The sequence below is a fragment of the Neofelis nebulosa genome, chromosome 13 (genome assembly GCF_028018385.1).
Source record: "Neofelis nebulosa isolate mNeoNeb1 chromosome 13, mNeoNeb1.pri, whole genome shotgun sequence".
NCBI classification, from domain to species: Eukaryota; Metazoa; Chordata; class Mammalia; order Carnivora; family Felidae; genus Neofelis; species Neofelis nebulosa.
The window spans coordinates 66,678,851-66,698,972 of NC_080794.1; the positions used below are offsets into that span (position 1 = coordinate 66,678,851).

The 20,122-nt window shown below is 43.7% G+C and overlaps 1 protein-coding gene across 1 annotated transcript in view; it reads right to left on the reverse strand.

Moving 5' to 3' along the window:
• Positions 1-1,549: 1,549 nt before the first annotated feature.
• STN1 (STN1 subunit of CST complex) overlaps positions 1,550-20,122 on the reverse strand; it is a 66,320-nt gene continuing 47,747 nt past the window's right edge. The window contains exon 10 of the mRNA XM_058697683.1: positions 1,550-1,718. Within this exon, the coding sequence (XP_058553666.1) occupies positions 1,666-1,718 (53 nt within the window). The 3' untranslated portion in view covers positions 1,550-1,665. The remainder of the gene's footprint in view (positions 1,719-20,122) is intronic.

Genomic DNA, 20,122 nt, shown 5'->3' on the forward strand with positions numbered 1-20,122 from the left:
ACAACTACTCAACTCTGAATAGTATGCCTATGCTATCACCCTGTAATTTCACTCCTAGTACACATCCAAGAGAAATTAGTGAATATGTCCAACTAAAAAAGAAATGTACAAAACTATTTATAGAAGCACTATTCATAATTACTCAAAACTGAAAGCCACCCTGATGCCCACTAAAGCTGAGCAGACCAATAAATGGTGTTATATTCATACAATAGAATATTATATACCAGTGATAAAGAACAAACAACTGTAATATATAACAAACTGGATGACTGCAGACATAATGTTGAGCAAAAAAGACTCCAAGGGCACCTACTATATGATTTCATTTATATAAAGTTCAAAACAGTCAAAATTAATTTATGGTGGTAGAGATCATATTAGTGGCTGCCTCTAAGAAGTATAAACTGGGAGGGGCACAAAGAACAGTGGCTGCTCCATCTTGATCTGGGTGGAAGTGTTAAGCCACCTGCTAGAGTTGAGCATGGCAGTTATGTAATATCTTGCTATGGACTGAATGTTTGTGTAACCCCTTCCCCCCACCCCCGACAAAAAAAGTCCTTATGATGAAACCCTAATCCCCAGTGTGATGGTATTTGGAGCCAGGGACTTTGGGAGGAAATGAGGTCATGAGGGTGGAGCCCTCATGATGCGATTAGTGCCCTTATAAATAGAGACACAAGATGGCTTGTTTCTTCTCTCTCTCTCTCTCTCTCTCTCTCCTCCCCCTGCCCCACCCCCCACCTGTGTGAAGAAACCCAGAGGAGGGTCCTCAGCAGAACCCACCCATGCGGGCATTCTGATCTCAGACTTACCAGACTCCAGAACTATGAGAAATAAATGTCTGTTGTTTAAGCCACTCAGTCTATGAAATTATTGTCATGGTAGCCAGAACTGACGAAGACAGACCTCAATTTTTCAAACTTGTTTTTTTTTTTTTTTTTTTTTCAAGTAGACTCCATGCACAGGCTCGAACCCATGACCCTGAGATTAAGACCTGAGCTGAGATCAAGAGTCAGACACTTAACCAACTGAGCCACCCAGAGGTACCCCAGACCTCAATTTTTTTTTTTAAAAAAAGAATGAAATAAAACTAAATAAGTAAAGATTCTGGTGAGTAAAAACAATGCATGTTGTAGAAGGATGTGTATAGTATACCATTTATGTAAATGTTAAAAATAAAAATCAATATTACACATAATATATGTTTAGGGATATATACATCTGTGGTTAAAATATTCAAACGGACAGGAGGGATACATACCAACTTCAGGATAGTGGTTACCTCTGGTGAGAGAGGGGACCCAGAAGATTCTGTAATTGTAGTAATATATGTAATTTAAAAAAGAATTGAATGTGGTGAAATGCTAATATTTGCTAAACTTGCATGGTGAGAACTTATTTTTCATATTGCGCTCTGTACTGTGAACTGTGCTTGAAATATTCATAATTTTTAAATTATTAAAAATGAAAATATAAAATCAATCCATAGGGACAATGAATGCGCCTTGACAGGTGCATTCAGAATTCAGAGGTTGGTGGTTAGGGATGTCCGTTCCAGGTTTCTGTTAGCTTCAGCAACCTGTTTCTGGATTTTGTAATTGTTGCACAGCATCAGGTGGCCTCCATTCACACAGAGACATTCCTTGCAAATAGTAACAGTCTTTAAGCAACTTGTCTGGCAGTCTTCTGACACTTCAGTGAAACCGTTCCAGAAGCTTGCAAGAAAAGTAACAAGAATTTTCTGTTTCAGTTATGTGACTAATAATAACTAACAACTGCTCACATTCTTCAACTGATTCCATTTCAAGGGGGTCAGTGAGGAGTTCCTCTGCTAGATTTTACCTTCAATGCTCAGCAAAAAAAACACACACACATACACACACACACACACACACACACACAAAACAAAACAAAACAAAAACCCTTTTCAGATATACTTTGTAACTCTATAAAGTGTTCAATGGTACTATTTTAAAAATCTGATCTCTTAGAATCTTAATGTGTCACATATCTTGCAAAGTTTCAAATAAGAAGTATTCCGTTTTAACATAGAGCTGTGACTTAAGTTGGATGTCATTTGCTAACATTTTATCTTGTTGTTATTGTTAACACTTTACCTTAAGATAAAGCACTCAATACTTTAAATTCTCAATATAGGGGCGTCTGGGTGGCTCAGTTGGGTAGGCCTCCAACTCTTGATTTTGACTCAGGTCATGATCTTACTGTTCGTGAGATGGAGCCCTGAGTAGGATTCTGTGTTGACAGTGTGGAGCCTGCTTTGGATTCTCTCTCTCCCCCTCTCCTGCTTGTGCTCTCTCTCGCTCTCTCAAAATAAATAAATAAACATTTAAATAAATAAATTCTCAATATGAAACATAATCTCAATATTGCAATGCAGCTTCGGCCTGCTTGGGTTTGCAAAAGTACCAGTTAAAGGATTAAATTTAAATTTAATTCATTTAAATAAAAGAAGTATTTACATAATAATAGGTTTTCTTTAACCGGATAGAGAGTAGTTTACTTTCTCACTTGAAATGGTCACATTAGCATCTTGCTCTGTCCTGAAAAGGAAAAAGTAAATTCTAGATCTCACTGCCCATATCATTGCAATAATCCAAAAAAGTCTAATGAGGGTTCCATGTGAGGTCTGCACCTCAGCATCATTGAGATGGTATATACATACAGTGCATTTTAAGATGCTGTCTTCTTGATAATGGCTAATGCTTGATGTGTGTATCATATTGTAACCAAACTGAATTTGCTCCTTGGTGAGTCACAACTGTTGTCACACAAAGGAAACCTTATTTGCAGCAAATGAGATCACAGGGAATAACTTCCAAAGTTGTGACTCCCTGAGCAGGAGTAAACGGCTTCCTTTAATTTAGGGTTAGGATAAATATTTAGAAAGGGGAATTTTGTCATCATATGTAGAGGCGGGCCTAAGTTGCTCATGTGCTTTAAACATGCCTATACATACATTGTATGTTATGTAAATGAGTCTTACGCTCTTCTGGGAGGGGGTGCGGAGATTTTAGTATAACAATGAGGTAAAGCAACTGTTGGTCTCTCAGACTCCATGGGTCACTCCATGGTCCATCTGTGCAGGTGTGAATTGGGGGTTAAGTTCAAATTGGCCTAAGCCTGCCGGAGCTCCTCATCCAGGCAGCTGTTACTGCTTGAGGGGTAGTTTTGGTTTCTATCATGGGATGCTATACCCGTCCGTCTTTTGCCTGGGTTCAGAGATAAGCTGTAAAGAAGAGCTTAAGGAAAAATGTGGGACAAAGGTTGATGGGCACAAGCAAGTGAGCAGTAAATGCCAGGTCTTGGGGATCTAGCTGGTGACAATGTGACACCGGACCCTGGCACAGAAACAACTTGATGGAACCCACTACTTCCTCACTGCCCCCACCCCAATCATTATTTTCTTACCATTTGAATGTCACTACTATATTTTTGCCAATATTTCATGGTGTGTGTGTGTGTGTGTGTGTGTGTGTGTTTTAATCTTCCTTATAATAGCTACTCTGACTGCATATATTGTCAGAGGAAGCATGGTACAGAAAGTGTGGGTCTGGGTTTGGATTCCTGCTCTGTCATTATTCTTTGTGCAAACTTTTAACCTTTTTAAGCTTTGTGTGAGTCATTTAACGTCTCTAAGCTTCAGTTTCTTGCCTATAAAATGGAGATAATAAAACTTATTTAGGGGGTCACCGTCAGATGAACATGAAACAATTCATAGGAAATGGTCAGCCCAGTGTCGGCACATGGTAAATCTTCGGCAAGTGTTAGCCACCTCCACCACCATCATCATTATTTACTATAAAATGAGTCTGTTCTCTGGTCCTGCTGGTTTGTAAAGATCCTACCTAACCTTAATCTTCAAAACAGTAAGCAACTTGGATTCGTTCATTCATTCAATAACAATTGAGGACTTACTCTGTGATAAACTGCCCTTAAGGAGCTTGCATTTTTAGTGTGATTTGCGCATTTGCAAATTTCTCTCTGGGTGGGGTGATCAGGCAGTGGTGTCTTGCTCTTTCAAAGTGCCCATTGCTTGCTGCTCCATTACTGATAGGTCATACTAATAATGGCGTGAGGCTTTCTAAGCTTTTCCTTAATAGTATGTCCTTCTCCTTGGTGTGCGATGTGTTATTTGTGGGCGGCACTGGGAGCGCATTTTCATCACCAGACTTCTTTGCATATGTTTTTACAAAAACATTAAGCTGTTCATTTTCCGTGGAATGAAACGGAAAGCCTTGTTTTCATGCTCCACTGTGTTTAGTCTCAAAATGGCATTGTAGCTTGGCAGGGTCTATAAAACTAATTTGCAAAATTTACTACACAAAACGTATTTAGGACTCAGGTAATTTTTATTGCCATGAAAGGTGGCTTCTCAAAACAACTAAATATCCTCCTCCTCTCTTTTTTTTCTTTTTTTCTTTTTTTTTTTTTTAGTGTTTATTTTTGAGCGATAGAGACAAGGCATGAATTGGGAGAGGCAGAGAGAGAGAGGGAGACACAATCTAAAACAGGCTCCAAGCTCTGAGCTCTCAGCACAGAGCCCGATTCAAGGCTCGAACTTGGGAACGGTGAGATCATGAGCTAGGCTGAAGTCGGACACTTAACCGCCTGAGCCTCCCAGAAGCCCCTTATCCTCCTCTCTTGCCTTGGAGTGTCTTTGCATGAGCATTTGTAGTATATTGCTTTTGTCAGTCAGTGAGGCTGATGCTTTGGAGAATTGGTCTAAGATGGGATATTTGATATCTTGGTCCTGATCAAACTCATCCCACTCCGATTTTCTTTTTAAATATTTTGTTTTTAACCAATGAAATCCATTTTTAATTTTGGGGTGATTAAAAAACTTTTTTTAATGTTTATGTATTTTTGAGAGAGAGAGAGAGACAGAGACAGAGCACAAGTGGGGGAAGGACAGAGAGAGAGGGAGGCACAGAATCCGAAGCAGGCTCCAGGCTCCGAGCTGTCAGCACAGAGCCTGATGCGGGGCTCCAACTCACGAGCTGTGAGATCATGACCTGAGCCGAAGTCTGATGCGTAACTGACTGAGCCACCCAGGCGCCCCTAGTTTTAAGGGTAATTTTTAAAGCCTACTTGAAGACAATATTACATGAATATACATTAGCTATTCAGGCACTCATGTCTAATAACTATAGTAGGACAGTGCCTGATAGGAAATATAACATAGAAACTAGTTACTGCAGGACTGACTAGTGAACTATAATGAAGGCAGTAGCCCTGTGGTCACCAGTGTGTTCCTGTTTGGAATTATAGCACATTTGGATGTGGACATTGTTGTCTGAGTTTTTTAATGTTTATTTATTTTTGACAGAGAGAGAGACAGAGCATGAGCAGGGGAGGGGCAGAGAGAGAGGGAGACACAGAATCTGAAACAGGCTCCAGGCTCTGAGCTGCCAGCACAGAGCCCGATGCGGGGCTCAAACTCACAGACCGCGAGATCATGACCTGAGCCGAAGTCGGACGCTCAACCGACTGAGCCACCCAGGTGCCCCTGTTGTCTGAGTTTTAAACATAGTTAAAACATAGTTTTGAATTTTTAATTTTTGTAGAGTAATGTGTCGCCAAATTCTGTTTACATAGAGACTTATAGATGTGTATCAGGCACTGGCAGTGTCCTGCCCATTCTCCCCTCAGCCCATTCCAGAGATCTGCAGTTTCAGTGGACTTTCCTTACACGATGGCAGCGTCTCCTCTCAAGCACCTGTGTTTCTCTATTTGACAACTTTCTTTGACTGTACTCTATAGAAGCGATAGCCCCCATGAGTAACACAGAACCAGTGAGGAGCTAGAGGTGGTGAATAAATCCCCCAACTCGTTCCTTGGACAATTCTGAGGTGTGTCCACACAGTCTCTCGAGGGACACAGTGGGATTGATCACCGATCACCAAAAGGGCTAACCCATGCATTAACACACCTTCATTGAGTTTCTCCCTCTCCCGTCTCACTTCTCCACACCCCCACCACGCTTCTTTGGATTACGTTCCTTCAAAATTACCTGCATCCAAATCATTGACGTGGGACTGCTTTGAGGGGAGCCCATAGCTGGACACTGCATAATGCATATTAAATGATGTAGAAGGATTCACACCTAACTGATAAGGATGTGGTAGGCACAAAATGAAGTGGCTGTCCAGCTCACAGTAGTTCTCCCACTTACTGCACCTATGCTACCTCTTTCCTTCTGAAGAACTCTTCTCCTCCCAAAAAGAACTGCCTCCATGGCCATACTGAAGAGTTGAAATTGAGGACTGAGCCACGAAGAACACCCCACGCCATTGCAAGTGTGATCGTCCATAGAGAGAATGTAACCCATATTGGAAGAACCAGAAATCTTCCTGGGATTTTTCAAACTGATGCTACAGGAAGAGCATAGCTCCCATCAGAGCTATGAAGTCATGAATCCAGAGCTGACCTCTGGTCAGAGCTCTCTCACCACACAGAGAAGCCTGAACACAATGTGAGAGAATACAGCAAGTTCTCAGGGAGAGGCAAGAGATGGGCTTCAGGAGTATCTTCACGGCATTTGAGTCCCTAGGACAGTTGATCCTAAACCAGCTCCACTCCATCCCTCCCCACAGTTTGGTTATGTGGACTTCGCCGCACATCACTATGCTGGCATAAGCTAATTGAAGACTTATCATTTACAACCAAAGAACCTGACTACAGATGTTTACCTCTGGGGCAGAACGTTGGGTTGGGAGTGAGAATGTAGACCAGGAGGAGCACTTTTTAGATACTGTTTTTCTGTCCGACGGTGTCCATGTGATTTGTTGTTGTTGTTGTTTCCAGCTCTCTGATGAATTTCTCCTCTCTTCACCCAGTATATGCGTCTTCTACTGTAGACTCTTTGACATATTTATCAAAGTTATTTTAAAGTCCTTGTCTGCTAAGTCTAGCATCTGGGTTATTTGAGCCTGTTTCTATTGACTGATTTATGTCTTGATTATAGGTTAGTCACATTTTTTTCTTCACATATCTAGTAATTTTTGTATAGTGAATATCGTGAATATGTTCTAGAGACTGGACTGTGTTATCTTCCTCTGATGAACATTTTCTTGCAGTGGGCAGGGAAATTACTGGTTGGATTAGGACTCTTAAAACTTGCTTTTAGGTTTTGTTAGGGTGGGTCTATTTTAGTTTTAGCCTTAGTGCTAGGGTGAATGCCATAGTCAGAGAGATGGTCTTTAATCAAAGTGTGGCCTTCCATGGTTGCAGTTGAAAGTTTGAGCTGTTTACCAAACTGCTATAGCTTGGTAAGACTTTCAATTCCAAATTCTGTCTTCCCTGTAATGGACAATTGCCTAAATCTCTGCTCAGTCTCTCTCAGTCATCAGCTGTTGTTTTCCCCGTGGAATCCTTAGAGTCTCACCTGGACATGTACAGTTCGAGGGTCAGCCAAGGATTGAGAATAATTTTTACACATATCTGGGGGCTTCGCACTCTGTCAACTCCTTTCCAGAATTTTCTCAATTTTCAGCCACTTTTATTGCAAACTCCTTCTCAGAATCATTAGTCCCTCAAGGACCCCTACCCTGTGCCAGCTGACTGTGGTTCTCCAAGGGTAGTCCTGAGACTAGTAGGATTAACATCCCATGGGAACTGGTTAGAAATACAAAATTTAGGGCTCCACCCCAGGCCTGGTGAATCAGAAACTCTGGGGGCTGGAGTCCAGCAATCCAAATTCTAACAAGCTCTCCCGAGATACTAATACACACTAAAGTTTTAGAATGATTGCCTTAGGGGAAAGGCCATATAAATGTGGATCTCACCCAGAGTGTTTCCCTTCCTTTACTGTCTGGATGCTCTCCAGTGCCATTAAATAGGTTGGTGGGCTTTTCTTTTGGGGGGGGGGGAAGGGGAGGCATTCCAGAATTCATAATCATCATTTGTAGAAGGGATTATCCTTAAACAACCTACTCTGTCAGATGGGAATTTTGACATTCACTTTTCAGTATATATTCTATACTATATACTGCTTTTATTTTTTCTTCTAAGAACATATATTCTTTGTCATTTGAAAGACGAATCTAAAATACTTAAAAAGTTGTTTTAATGTTTATTTTTTAGAGAGAGAGAGCACGTGCATGCACACACACGTGAGCACACACGCACGCACACACACACACACACGTGTGTGAGTGGGGGAGGGGCAGAGAGGGAATCCCACGCAGGCTCCCTGCTGTCAGTGCAGAGTCTGACTTGGGGCTCCCTCTCATGAACTGTGAGATCATGACCTGAGCCAAAAATCAAGAGTGGTATGCTCAACCAACTGAGCCACACAGCTGCCCTTAAAATACCCTTAATTGAGATTTGAATAAAATGTTTGTAAAACCCTAGAAGGACCTTATAGTTTTATGGAACACACCCTGAAAATCTCTAGTTTAAACCAAATGATTGACAGTATGGGTCATGATTAGCTTCAACCGTGCATAGGAGTATCTCCATGGCAACTGTCACCATAGCATCCTGCCTATGACAAAGGTGGTAAATGAACGTGTACAGAGTGGGGAGGAATTCCTGGTCCCAGGAGATTCCAGGAAATCTCAGACACATGCCTTGCACCTTGATAGAGGAAGCGTCTAGGTAGTAACCAAATGAAAATGAAGTCTTTGCTAAGAGCAGCCATATGACTAGCATTCCAGCCTGTTTTCGGAAGGAGGCTCTTTCCCACTCCCGTGGGTCATATTCACATCAGCTTTGGTTCACCAGGCCTCACGTGTTAACCTCACCTGCTCATATTCCCCAAAGTGCAGAGGGTTGTTGCTCCTCAATGAAAACAGGGACTCCGCTTCGAGAGGGGCGTATTCTCAGAATTCCCACCCTACCAGACCTACGGGATGGTTCATCTAAAAAATCACCCCCACCTTTTCCTCTGCCCCCATCCCCAGACAGACCCACTGGTGTTTTATCCACTAGGGAGCAGGCAGTGGGCAGTGTTTCTTCAACTTTAATGTGTAACATGAGTCCCCTGTGGCTCTTGACAAAATGTAAATCTTGATTTAGTAGGTGTTATGGGCTGAACAGTGTTCCTTCAAAATTCATATGTTGAAGTCCTAACCCCCACTACCTTAGAATGTGACTGCATTTGGAGATAGGGTCTTTAAAGAAGTAATTAAGGCTAAATTAGTTTCTGGAGATGGGCTCTAATCCATCTAATGTGACCAGTCTCTTTATAAGAGGGAAACACAGACACAGAGGGAAGACCATGTGAAGACATGGGGGGAAGATGGCCATCCCCAAGCCAAGTAGAGAGGTTCTGGAGGTAACCAACCCTGCAGACACACCTTGACCTTGAACTTTAAGACTCCAGAACTGTAAAAAAATGAATGTCTGTTGTTTAAGTCCCCCAGTGTGTGCTACTTTGTTGTAGCAGCCCTACAGACTAATACAGTAGGTCTGGGGAGGGAACTGAGAGTTTGCATGTCTAACAAGCTCCTGGATGATGCTGATGCTGCCAGTCCGAGGAACACACCTTGAGTAGCCAAGACCTGGGAAATCGGGTCCCCCTTTTTTTTATGGCATTGTCAGCAGCTTCCCAAATCACTGAGTGGGTGGGAGAGAAGAGCACTTTTCCCCAAACTCTGCCTTCCTAAGATGGCCAAGGCAATTGTTTGCAGGCTTTTTATATTTGCATTACTTTTGAAATATTATAAATGTGAGAAAACTTTCAGGGGATGAGGTTAGATTACATATACAAATAAAATGGGCTGTAGATAAACTGGGGAACTCATGCCTCGTCTGATGTGAGCAGCTGCCACTCTGTCTCTGAGCCAGAATGTGAGCTTAGTGTGGTCATAGTTTCCAGTTTCGAGAGAAGCTAGAAATTTGGATCTTTACATTAAGTCTCTAAATTTTTAAACTTTTAAATGTTGGCAACTCCTTTTGAAATGTGAGGCAAAGGAGCCCCCCTGAGGTCATGGACATATTCTTGATCTATATCCTGTTTTGAAACATATGTATGTAAAAATTCATTAAGCTATATGATTAAGATTTGTACAATTTACTACTTGTAATTTATGCTACAATAAAAAATCCGCATGGGAATGATGCATATCAACCTCAAGGTCACCTATGGGGGTAGAGGCAGGGGAGGAATGGGGTTGTTTTTACCTGTGTCTCTAACATTATGTTTCGTTAAAGAGATGTGGGGCGCCTGAGGGGCTCAGTCAGTTAAGCGTCCAACTTTGTTTGTGTCATTATCTCGCGGTTCTTAGGTTCGAGCCCCGCATCAGGCTCTGTGCTGACAGCTCAGAGCCTGGAGCCTGCTTCGGGTTCTGTGTCTCCTTCTCTTTCTGCCCCTCCCCTGCTCACGCTCTGTCTCTCTCTGTCTCAAAAATAAATAAACACTAAAAGAAAAACTTAAAAAAAAAAAGAGAACTGAAGCACATATGGGTAATTATGAAGAACTGTCTCATCTCAGTGTTGTCTAGGTTTTCTGCTTTATTCTTTTCTGTATGAAATACTTCACAATTAAACATTTTAAATATTAAAAAAAAAAAGCCTGAGAATACCAATACTGTATGGGCCAAACCCAACTCTTTGGAGGTTACTGAATCATTCTTTGGGTCTCCCTCTGGGACTGTATTGCTGTTTAGATAAGAATGTTGGCTGGCCTGACCCAGCTCTCCTACGTGTGTCAGTAAATACCTGCTCTGCCCATGCCATAACGTGTGACACGATGTCATCCAACCCACTCAGCCCAGCATCCTGTATAACTTTATCACCAGAAGTGGTGTTCTCGGTGAACCTCGGATGTAATGAAAACACAGTTTGTACATCAACTCAAATGCAAAGGCACTGTATTGTGTTCACAGGTGAGAGCCACCAGAGAAGAGGCTTCTCAGATCTTGAAAACGATACAGCCTAGTGGTTAAGCTCACTGGGTACAAACCTGGCTCTTCCACTTACTAGCTGCACACCCTTAGGCCAGTTAGTCTGGGCCTCAGTGTCCTCATCTGTAACATGGGAATGACAATAGTTACCTACCTATTCATCTTCAACGTGAAGATTTAAGTTTGCTGAGTGATGGGTGCCTAACTTTCAATCATCATTAGCTATTATTAAGTACTTAACATTAGTGTGATTTTGCTTTAAACATCTTTGTTACATCATGGATTAAATCTGAGATCACAGCATTAAAGAATTGATATGTGACCACCAAGCCCCAGAGGGGAAGTATTTTCAGCTCTGATTCAAGTAGTAAATGTGATCATTGTCATGGATGCCGCTGCAGAGGCAGGGGAGGGGGACACTCACTTCCTGCCTTTAAGGAACTGACCTGTGTGCATCCTTTGTGCACACAGACCCCAAAGTGCTAAGTCGTAACTCCAGGGAAAAGAGAATCATGGAAGCTCCAGGCTGGTGCATTTCCTGGCTGCCTCGAGCCTCAGGGCTAGGGCACCTGCCCCTCCCTTTGGGTGGTGGTGTTGCCCGGGCAGCCTGGTGTGTTGACACGCACACAGGGTTGCTGTTTGGAGCCTGTTGCTCAAGGTAATTATATCCCTCCTCGCACCCTGCTGGCAGCTTTGCGACCCAAAAAGGGCTTTAGCAATGACTAATAAAGCTGTAAAGGATGCACCCAGATCCAAGAAAATCCATTCCCTGAAGGAATATGATTTCAGTGACTTCTCAGTTGGTGCTTCTTTGCCTTTTAAGCCACAAGCATTAAGTTTGTCTGAAATTCCAGTTATCCCATGCTGTGTTCTCCAGAGGCCGTAAATCACTGAGTAAATCACTGAGACACTCTTGGTGCCTGGAACAGAGAAATTACCCGTGAGAGTGCATTTCTTTCCTGTGTGGGCCTTGCATCTTAGGAGATACATTCTTTGAGCATTTCTGCTGTCTCCAGTTCAAAAGGCCCACAGATCTGCTGGGCTGCCTTTCCCTTCCCTTGGTCTCAAACTCTTGTGGCACATACCGTGGTCTGTCTGGCAGAACCTGGGAGTTGCCCTGCTCATTTCCACTTTCCTTCACCCCTGAACTGGTTACCCATCTCAGTTCTACTTCATTAATGTCTCTGACATCTGTCCGCCTACCACTGTCCCAGTCGGGTCCTCACTATCCTTCCTCTGAGGCCTGCTGCACACTTGCTCTCTGGCCTACCTGTCCTTGAGCTTGCCCTCATGCAATGCTCCCCACTCTGCTACCAAAATATTCTTTCCAAAATGTAAATCTGATGCCAGCTTGCAGCTTAAAATCCTTTAGTGCTGCCCCTTCCCCCTACCCACACACTGTTTTCAGACTGTTCCCAGTATTGGCAGAAATTGAGTTGTCAAGAAAAGCCAGAAATCTAAGGCATTCCCCCATCCATTTTGTTTATTTTTAGAGTTATTACATTTTCATATTAAAAAATTTATAAAACATTGCAGTCAGTCTCCTGCCCTCTCCTGGCCCCAATTCCCTAACTGAAGAGCCACCTCTGTTACCCAGTTGCTTCTGTAGCCTTTCAGACATACACACAAACACACACACACACACACACACACACACACAACCTTTTTTTTAATACAGATGGCAGCCAATTTTTTTGTGTGTTGGTAAAAATATTAAAACTCTGAGGGTCAAACAAAACACGTTTGCATCCATGGTTATAAGTAATGTAGGCATGTGCTTATGACCCACTTGGTTGACAGTTCTCTAAAGACAGGGGTGGAGTTTTGTCTTGGCATACCCATCTATACCTGGCACGATGCCTTGCATACAGCTGGCACTCAATAAGTGCCCACCCATTTATGCATTTATTAAGCACCACTCTGAGCCTACTGCTGGGTCTGCTCCATGTATCTGTGATATGAACACCCTCTGAGGAAACACATGACAACAATTAAGTCTAGGGAAGTCTCTGGCCCTATGGAAACATAACCAGAACTCAGCAGGCTGTAGGTTCATAAGCTGCCCACCTCCCATTTTCCCTGGTTGCCTGAGTCTACAGCAAATGGACAGAAAAAGCAGATCCCATCCTGCTCTCGGGCTTGCCCTGACGAGGTTTCAGCTTGTGCTGACACCAGCATTCCCAAGCCAGCTGTCATTTCCAGGAGTGTGATTCCATGTGTTGCCCTCCGCTGGGTCAAGGCAAGCCAGGACGGGACGGAAACCACAGGCACAGGCAGTCTGCTGACTCCTCCTGGGGCGCTGGGCTGGGCTGGGCTGGCTGTTCGAATGAGTAAGGCCTTTGCAAGCTTCTTCATGTTGGGAGAAGGTTCACTGCTCTGGTGGTTGGGGCCGTTCTCCCAAGTTAGATTCTGCTTGCTCACTTGCCTGTGGGCCGGGCCATCTCTGGCCAGTTGGCATGTATGGTAGCTGCAGGATAGGGTGATATTTTCCATTCACGATAAGCTGACCCCACTGAGGAAAGGTTAACAAACTCTTTCCACAAGTTCTCTCCCCCGTCCTTGGAGAAGGTGATTTCCAATGGTTTCTGCAGGACGCAGGACAGGCGGTTTTCATAGGCAGCATGCTTCTGTGGAGGGCTCCTGAGCCATTTCCCTGCAACTGTACTGTGACATCCTCTCTTTCCCACTCAAGAGGTCATTCTGGACTATAAGTGGGTGGGAACATGAACTTGTTCTAAGATTCGCCTTGAATATATTATCCTTGTAGTAGCTATATGAATCTTACTCCCAAAACTCATGTGAGACTCATCCTACTCCTTTCTTTATTTCAAGTTACCTTGGGCTTGGAGACCACATCCTCCCAGCTGGCAGGAAAACAATACTGGTGGCAGCACGTGCGGCAGGCTCTCTCCTTCCCTGGGGATGCGTCCAAGTCCAGGAGGTTAGGAAGGCCTGGAAAATGGAGATGAGTCCACTCTTCTCCTGAGAACAAGTCTTCTGCTGGTATCCCTGGGCTGTCTCTGCAGAGAAGGAGGCTTGCACAGCTTCCGTTCCAAGCTTGGGAATCTTGGCTAAAGCTGGGAACCCTAGGCCAAGGCTCTAAGTCTCAGAGAGACACTGCAAAGCCTCTCTATAGAAGTCCTGCCATCCTGCCCACCTGCCTCAGGCACTGTAGGGGACACATTTTGGCCTGCAATGCCTGGAGTCCACTAATGTCCAATCCCTCCCAGGCTCCAAGCTTCCAGAAAACCTAAGCCAGTTGTCTGCACAAACAACTTCTGCATTTGGCCCTCAAACCAAACCTGCCTGAGGCAAGGCTGGCTTCCTGCACCAAAAGAAGAACTAAAATACAGGAAAAACAAACTCCCGTGCTAACAGCTCAATATATTATCCTGCCACCTAATTTATATTAGAATAAACTAATCACTCACAAATTTCTGTACATCACGAAATTCAGTATTTATCACAAATCAATTGTGCCACACATCACAGCTTAGGAGATGCCACCATTGCTCTGCTCTAAAGTAGAGAGAGAAAAAAAAAGGAAGGATAGTCTGTCCTCACCCCTGATTTATTTCCCCCATTCACTGACTGTCCTCAGAACAAAAAAAAATAAAACCCTTCCCCCTGAGGAAGTACTTTCTAGGCAACAAGATTATCAAAAGGGTTGTTGCCCAGTGCCCCGATTAATTGTAGCAAACCCCAAGATGAAAATGCAAGCATCACCTTATCACAATAATGATGCAATGTTGATTAAAGCAGAAGTGGCATTAAAACCGTTCCTATTCCTAAAGCTGTCTTCTCCACTTAATTAGCACTTTCTTAAAAGAAACCTTAGTTTTCAAATTAATCTGAGGACAGTGTCAGTGAACCAGAGCTGAATGGCATCTGGTCTATGAGAGATCTGCATCAATAATATGGGACTGGCTTCAGAAAGATTGCTGCCTTTACGTATTAGTATATATTTTATTTGGGCAGGCATCTGACCAAGCACCTGAACTAACAAAATGGCAATGTTGAGGTTTGAGTTCTTCTGGATGTTTATTCCAGCTTTGCATTAACTAGGACCTCGGCAGCAGACCTCGGGGCTGGTTCTGTAGCTGATACCACTGCAGGACATAGGGCCTGGGCCCTATGACCAGGGCCATTCTGAGCCATCGCTACTGTCCAGGGCAGAACTGCATCTGTCGTTAGGTTGCCCATAGTGACAAATGCTCAACACCATTCATGCCTAAGAAAATATAAATGCAAACACAACCCAGAAATTATTTTTACCTATCGGTTGGTGGTTAAAACCATGGATAGTACTGGGGCACCTGGGTGGCTTAGTCAGTTAAGCGTCCAACTCTTGATTTCAGCTCAGGTCATGATCTCACGGTTTGTGAGTTTGAGCCCCACATGGGGCTCCGTGTGCTGACAGTGCGGAGCTTGTTTGGGATTCTTTCTTCCTTTCTCTCAAAACTAAATAAATAAACTTAAAAAGAAAAAGAAAAAAAAAACATGGATAGTACAAATTATGGATGAGCTGGCATGTAAACAGTAGACTCTGAAATCATTGATAGGAGTATTAATAGATTTCAGTGGGTAATTTGTCATTGCCTATTCAAATTCTTAAATGTTCATGCCCTATTTCCTAGCACTTGCATTACTAAAAATTTACCAAACAAATATACTTACAAATGTTTGGCAAGAAAGGAAAAATATAAAAGGATGTCTCCTGCAGAAATGGTGGCAATAGACACAAACTGGAAATCGGTTAAATGTTCCTCAATAGAAGTATGGTTAAATACATTAAGGGACAGCTACACAATGGAATTTTGTGACCATTTAAAAGAGTGTGGTCTGGGGCACCTCGGTGACTCAGTCAGTTGAGCGTCTGACTTCAGCTCAGGCCATGATCTCACGGTTCGTGAGTTCGAGCCCCGCATCGGGCTCTGTGCTGGCAGCTCGGAGCCTGGAGCCTGCTTCAGATTCTGTCTCCCTTTCTCTCTGCCCCTCCCCCCCTCACGCTCTGTCTCCCTCTCTGTCTCAAAAATAAATAAACATTAAAAAAATTTTTTTTATTGCTACCATAAAATTTTTTTCTGGAAGAAAAGGCAAAATATTAACATCGTTATTTTTCTAACAATATACATATAATCTCAAAAAGAAAATAGAGTACCTGGGTAGTGGTAGATCATTTTCCCCCATTCTTTGTACTTACTGCTATAAAAAAAATTTTTTTTCCTAAAGAATGAGGCTGTATGCACATAAAAGCTTGGAAACATGTCTGTGAGAGATTGTGCTTTCCAAAAATGGCCAGAGCAATATTCCTTGTTCTACATGCCCTTCCAGAACCTTGTAACTCCCCGCCAGGAGGTGGTTTATTCACCTTCTCTGGAACCTGGAACTAGGACTCTGACAGCTTTGACAATAAGAACACTATGGAAGTGACACCGAGTGGCTTCTCAAATGGCCATACAGCTTCTGTGAGGGTTGTGCTTGCTCTCTTGGGAGGCCTGCCTCTGGAACTCAGTCACCATGCAGTGAGGAATCCCAACCTAACCCACAGTTCAGTGGTTTGGAGTATATTCACAGGGTTGTGCAAATATCACCACTATCTTAATTCCAGAACGCTTCTATCACCCCAAAAGGAAATCCTGTACTATCCAATCCTCTCCTTCCCCCATGCCCTAGCAACCACTACCTATTTTTTTCTCTATGGGTTTACCTATTCTAGACACTCCATATAAGTGGAATCATACAACAAATGGTCTCTTGTATCTGGCGTCTTTCACTTAGCATACTGTTGTCAAGGCTCATCCATGTAGTGTATGTGTCAGAACTTCATTCCTTTGTGTGGCTGAATAACACTCCATCGTATGCATATACATTTGTTTATCCATTCATCACTTGATGGACATTTGGGTTGCTTTTCACTTCTTGGTTATTAGGAATAATAATAGTTTTGTCGACATTGACATCGACATTTTTGAGTGGACATGCATTCAAATCTCTTAAGTTCAAGTACTTTAAAATCACCTAATAGTATTAAACAATACATGACACATGATAATTTAAATGATACATAATTAAAGCGATTTATTCATTAAGTCAGGTTTTCTAAGAGCAGCCAACCGATTCCCTCACAGTAATTCAGATGTCATTCAGAACACTGAATGATTTAAATAGATTTAAGTAGAATAGCACTATTTCCCGATTTTTCACTAACTTACATAAAACTCTTCACCAAAGCAGTGTGAATGACACATCACTTTACTATTTAAAAAAACTATGATGTGGTCCTCAGCATTCCTCTCTTCATTTTCCAAGATGAAAGCCTATCACTTTAATTTGGCATATAGGGAAAGACTTTGGTCTCTTCAGGAATTTGGGGTCTGATTTAGAATTCTTGTGGGCACAGCCTTGTGTGCTGCGACTTACCTGTTTGGGTTTACTTAATAAAACTTCAATAAAAATAGGCTGTATTTAAAAAAAATTCTGTACCATATAAAAACTCACTTCTGTGGGAGTTTGGGCTTGCCTTTAGAGTAGACTGTCACGCAAATAAGAATCTGACTACAAGTTTCTTCATCCGTGGGCACCATTCCCCTTTGGCACGGTCCCCCTCTCCTCCCAGCACCTGCTGCCAGCTTTGTCTCCGTCTTTCGGAGTCTGCCCGAATGCATCACATTGATCTAGTAAGGAAACAATGAGGTGCTTCTTTGGGGAACTGCTGTCGAGGCCACTTGTAGAGAAGAAACCACACAAATAAGAAGTGTGGATGCTTTCTCCAGTGGAAAATTACAAGTTTGCTTGGTTTCAATCCTTGGCACACAGTCTCGGGTTCCCCATCACTGAATAGACTTCTTTCCACTTGGCTTTCTCTCGGCCAGTGTCCTGGCACACTATCAGAGGGGAAAATAATTAGAAAGAAGTGTCTTTTAAGGATGAGAAGCACTGGTAGCTTACCAGATGGAGAGAATCATGGAGCTTCAAACAAACCCTTAACCAGACAGTAGCACTATTTGTCTTCTTGCTTATATAAACTATATGCAGCGTTTGTGCCTCCTGGATCGTGCACAGTGTGAGAGCCAGGATGTTTGCTGGGTTTCCCTCTTCTTCCGGGGAACCCTCTGGTGCCTCTTCAGCGCAGGAGCAGTGACCCAACTGTAGTTAGCCCCAGAGAACTTTCCAAGGGCTTCCCTCATCTTCTCCGAGTTCTTATGTTGCTGTGGGATATAAGGTCTATCTGATTCCAGGTTCACTTGTGATTCAGGTGAGTGTGGGGTGGGGAGTGAGGAAGAGCTTTATTATTTTTGTAGAAATGACACTTGCTAATTGTAAAAATATCAAATGTAGATATGTGGTTAAAAAGCATCTATCTCACCCTTTTGGAGGTTAACAATGGGTCACTTTGGTTTTTCCAGGGATCTCTGCTTGATATGTATAACTATTCATGCAGCAGTTCTCAAATAGACTTGAGAACATGATGTTAATTTGTGCTCCACGAGAAGCTGACTGTGAGACAAGGACTGGAGAGGAAGCAGTTCATTTGGGAGGTGCAGCAAATAGTAAGGGGGGGGGTGGGGAAGACAGGGAGGGTAAGGCAGGCAATTAAGGGTGGCTATCAAGTTAGCTGCTTCAGTGGGTGGATGGAGATTAATCCCACAGGGAAACTCTAGAAAATGGTGTAGAACACGTGCCTCAGAGATCTCATTTGAAGAGCAAGGGAGCTGGATGAGGCTGCTCCCAGTGGGTTTAATTCTGAACACTTCCAGCCTGAACAGCCTTCCAAGACATTGGAGAAAGCCCCCCTCCCCCCGCCCCGCCCTGCCCCGCCCCAGGAAAGAAAGGAAGATATTTGCAGGTAGAGGGCAGCCAGACACGTACACAGGAGTGGTATTGCCAGGCACTGCTCCAGGTGCAGAGGACAGAGCAGTTAACAAAATAGAGAAAGAGTCCTGCCTTCAGGGAGCATTTCTGCTGTTAGGGAGACAGATCATAAACAAAGCAAGTGAGAAACATGGCACGTGTTACGTGGTGACAAGTACCATGGAGAAGAAGTACTGAAGAGTCCTGGGAAGGAGGGAGAAGGGGCTGGTTGTGATTGGCAAAAGAGGGATCAAGGACAGGCCCAAGGGAGAAGGGGACACCCAAGCAAAGACCTAAAGGAGGGGAGGGGGGAAGGCCATCACATGGTTATCTAGGTGAGGAACATTCCAGGCAGAAGAAACAAGCACGACGGCCCTAAGGCAGGAATGTCCCTGGGGTGTGAGGAACAGTGAGGCAGGCCTATGAAGCTGAGCAGGTTGGGTGCAGGGGGGAGGGGGAGGGAGGAATCCGGAGAGGAGGCCAGGCAGAGCAGCTCCTTGTTGATACTGGGATGCCCTGAGGTCCTACCTGGAGTGAGACCAACAGAGTCCTGGAGAGCTGGAGCAGAGGAGGACAGAATCTGGCTTCAGTTTTAACAGATGGCTCTGGCTGCTGTGTGCTAAGTGAACTAAAGGGGGGCCGGGGCGGAAGCAGGGAGTCGAGTCAGGAGGCACCTGCAATACTCCAAGTGGTAGCAGTGGAGCCGTGAGGAGCAGTTAGATTCTAGAAATACCTTGAAGGTAGTGCCAATGTAACTGGTAGGCAGGTTGGAGGTGGAATGTGAGAGAAAGAGAAAAAGTCAACGGGTTTGGCCTAGGCAACTGGAAAGATGGGGCTGCTTTTGTGAATCACGCAAAACTTCAGAAGGAGCAAGTCTTCAGCCAGGGGTGATCAGGCGCCTGGCTTTGGGCAGGGGTTTGTGACAGTTGTTAGACACCTCAGTGGGGATGTCAACAGGAAGCTGAATGCAGGGGTCTGGAGTTCAGAAGAGGTCTTAACTGGATGTAAATTGGAGAGCCTGTCAGCATATGGATGTTCTGAGCCACACGACTGCTTCACATCTCCAAGGGGGCAAGCTGCACAGGAATGAGCTCTGGGACTGAACCCTGAGTCCCCGGGGACATGGAAGACCATGAAACGGAGACTGAGAAAGAGCACCCAGAGTGTGGTGTCCTGAAAGCCAAGTGCAGAAAGTATTTTGGGCGGCGGGGGGCGAGGAGGGCCCGGGAGTGATCAACTATATGTACATGCATACATGTGCCACATTTATGCAGATGTACAGACATACACACACGGGTCAATTGTAGTATACTCTGTAAACAGACCTGTACCTCAGTTTTCTTGGGAAAAGTGCTCCACGGCAAAAGGATCTGTCTACTCCATCATTTAATGGCTGC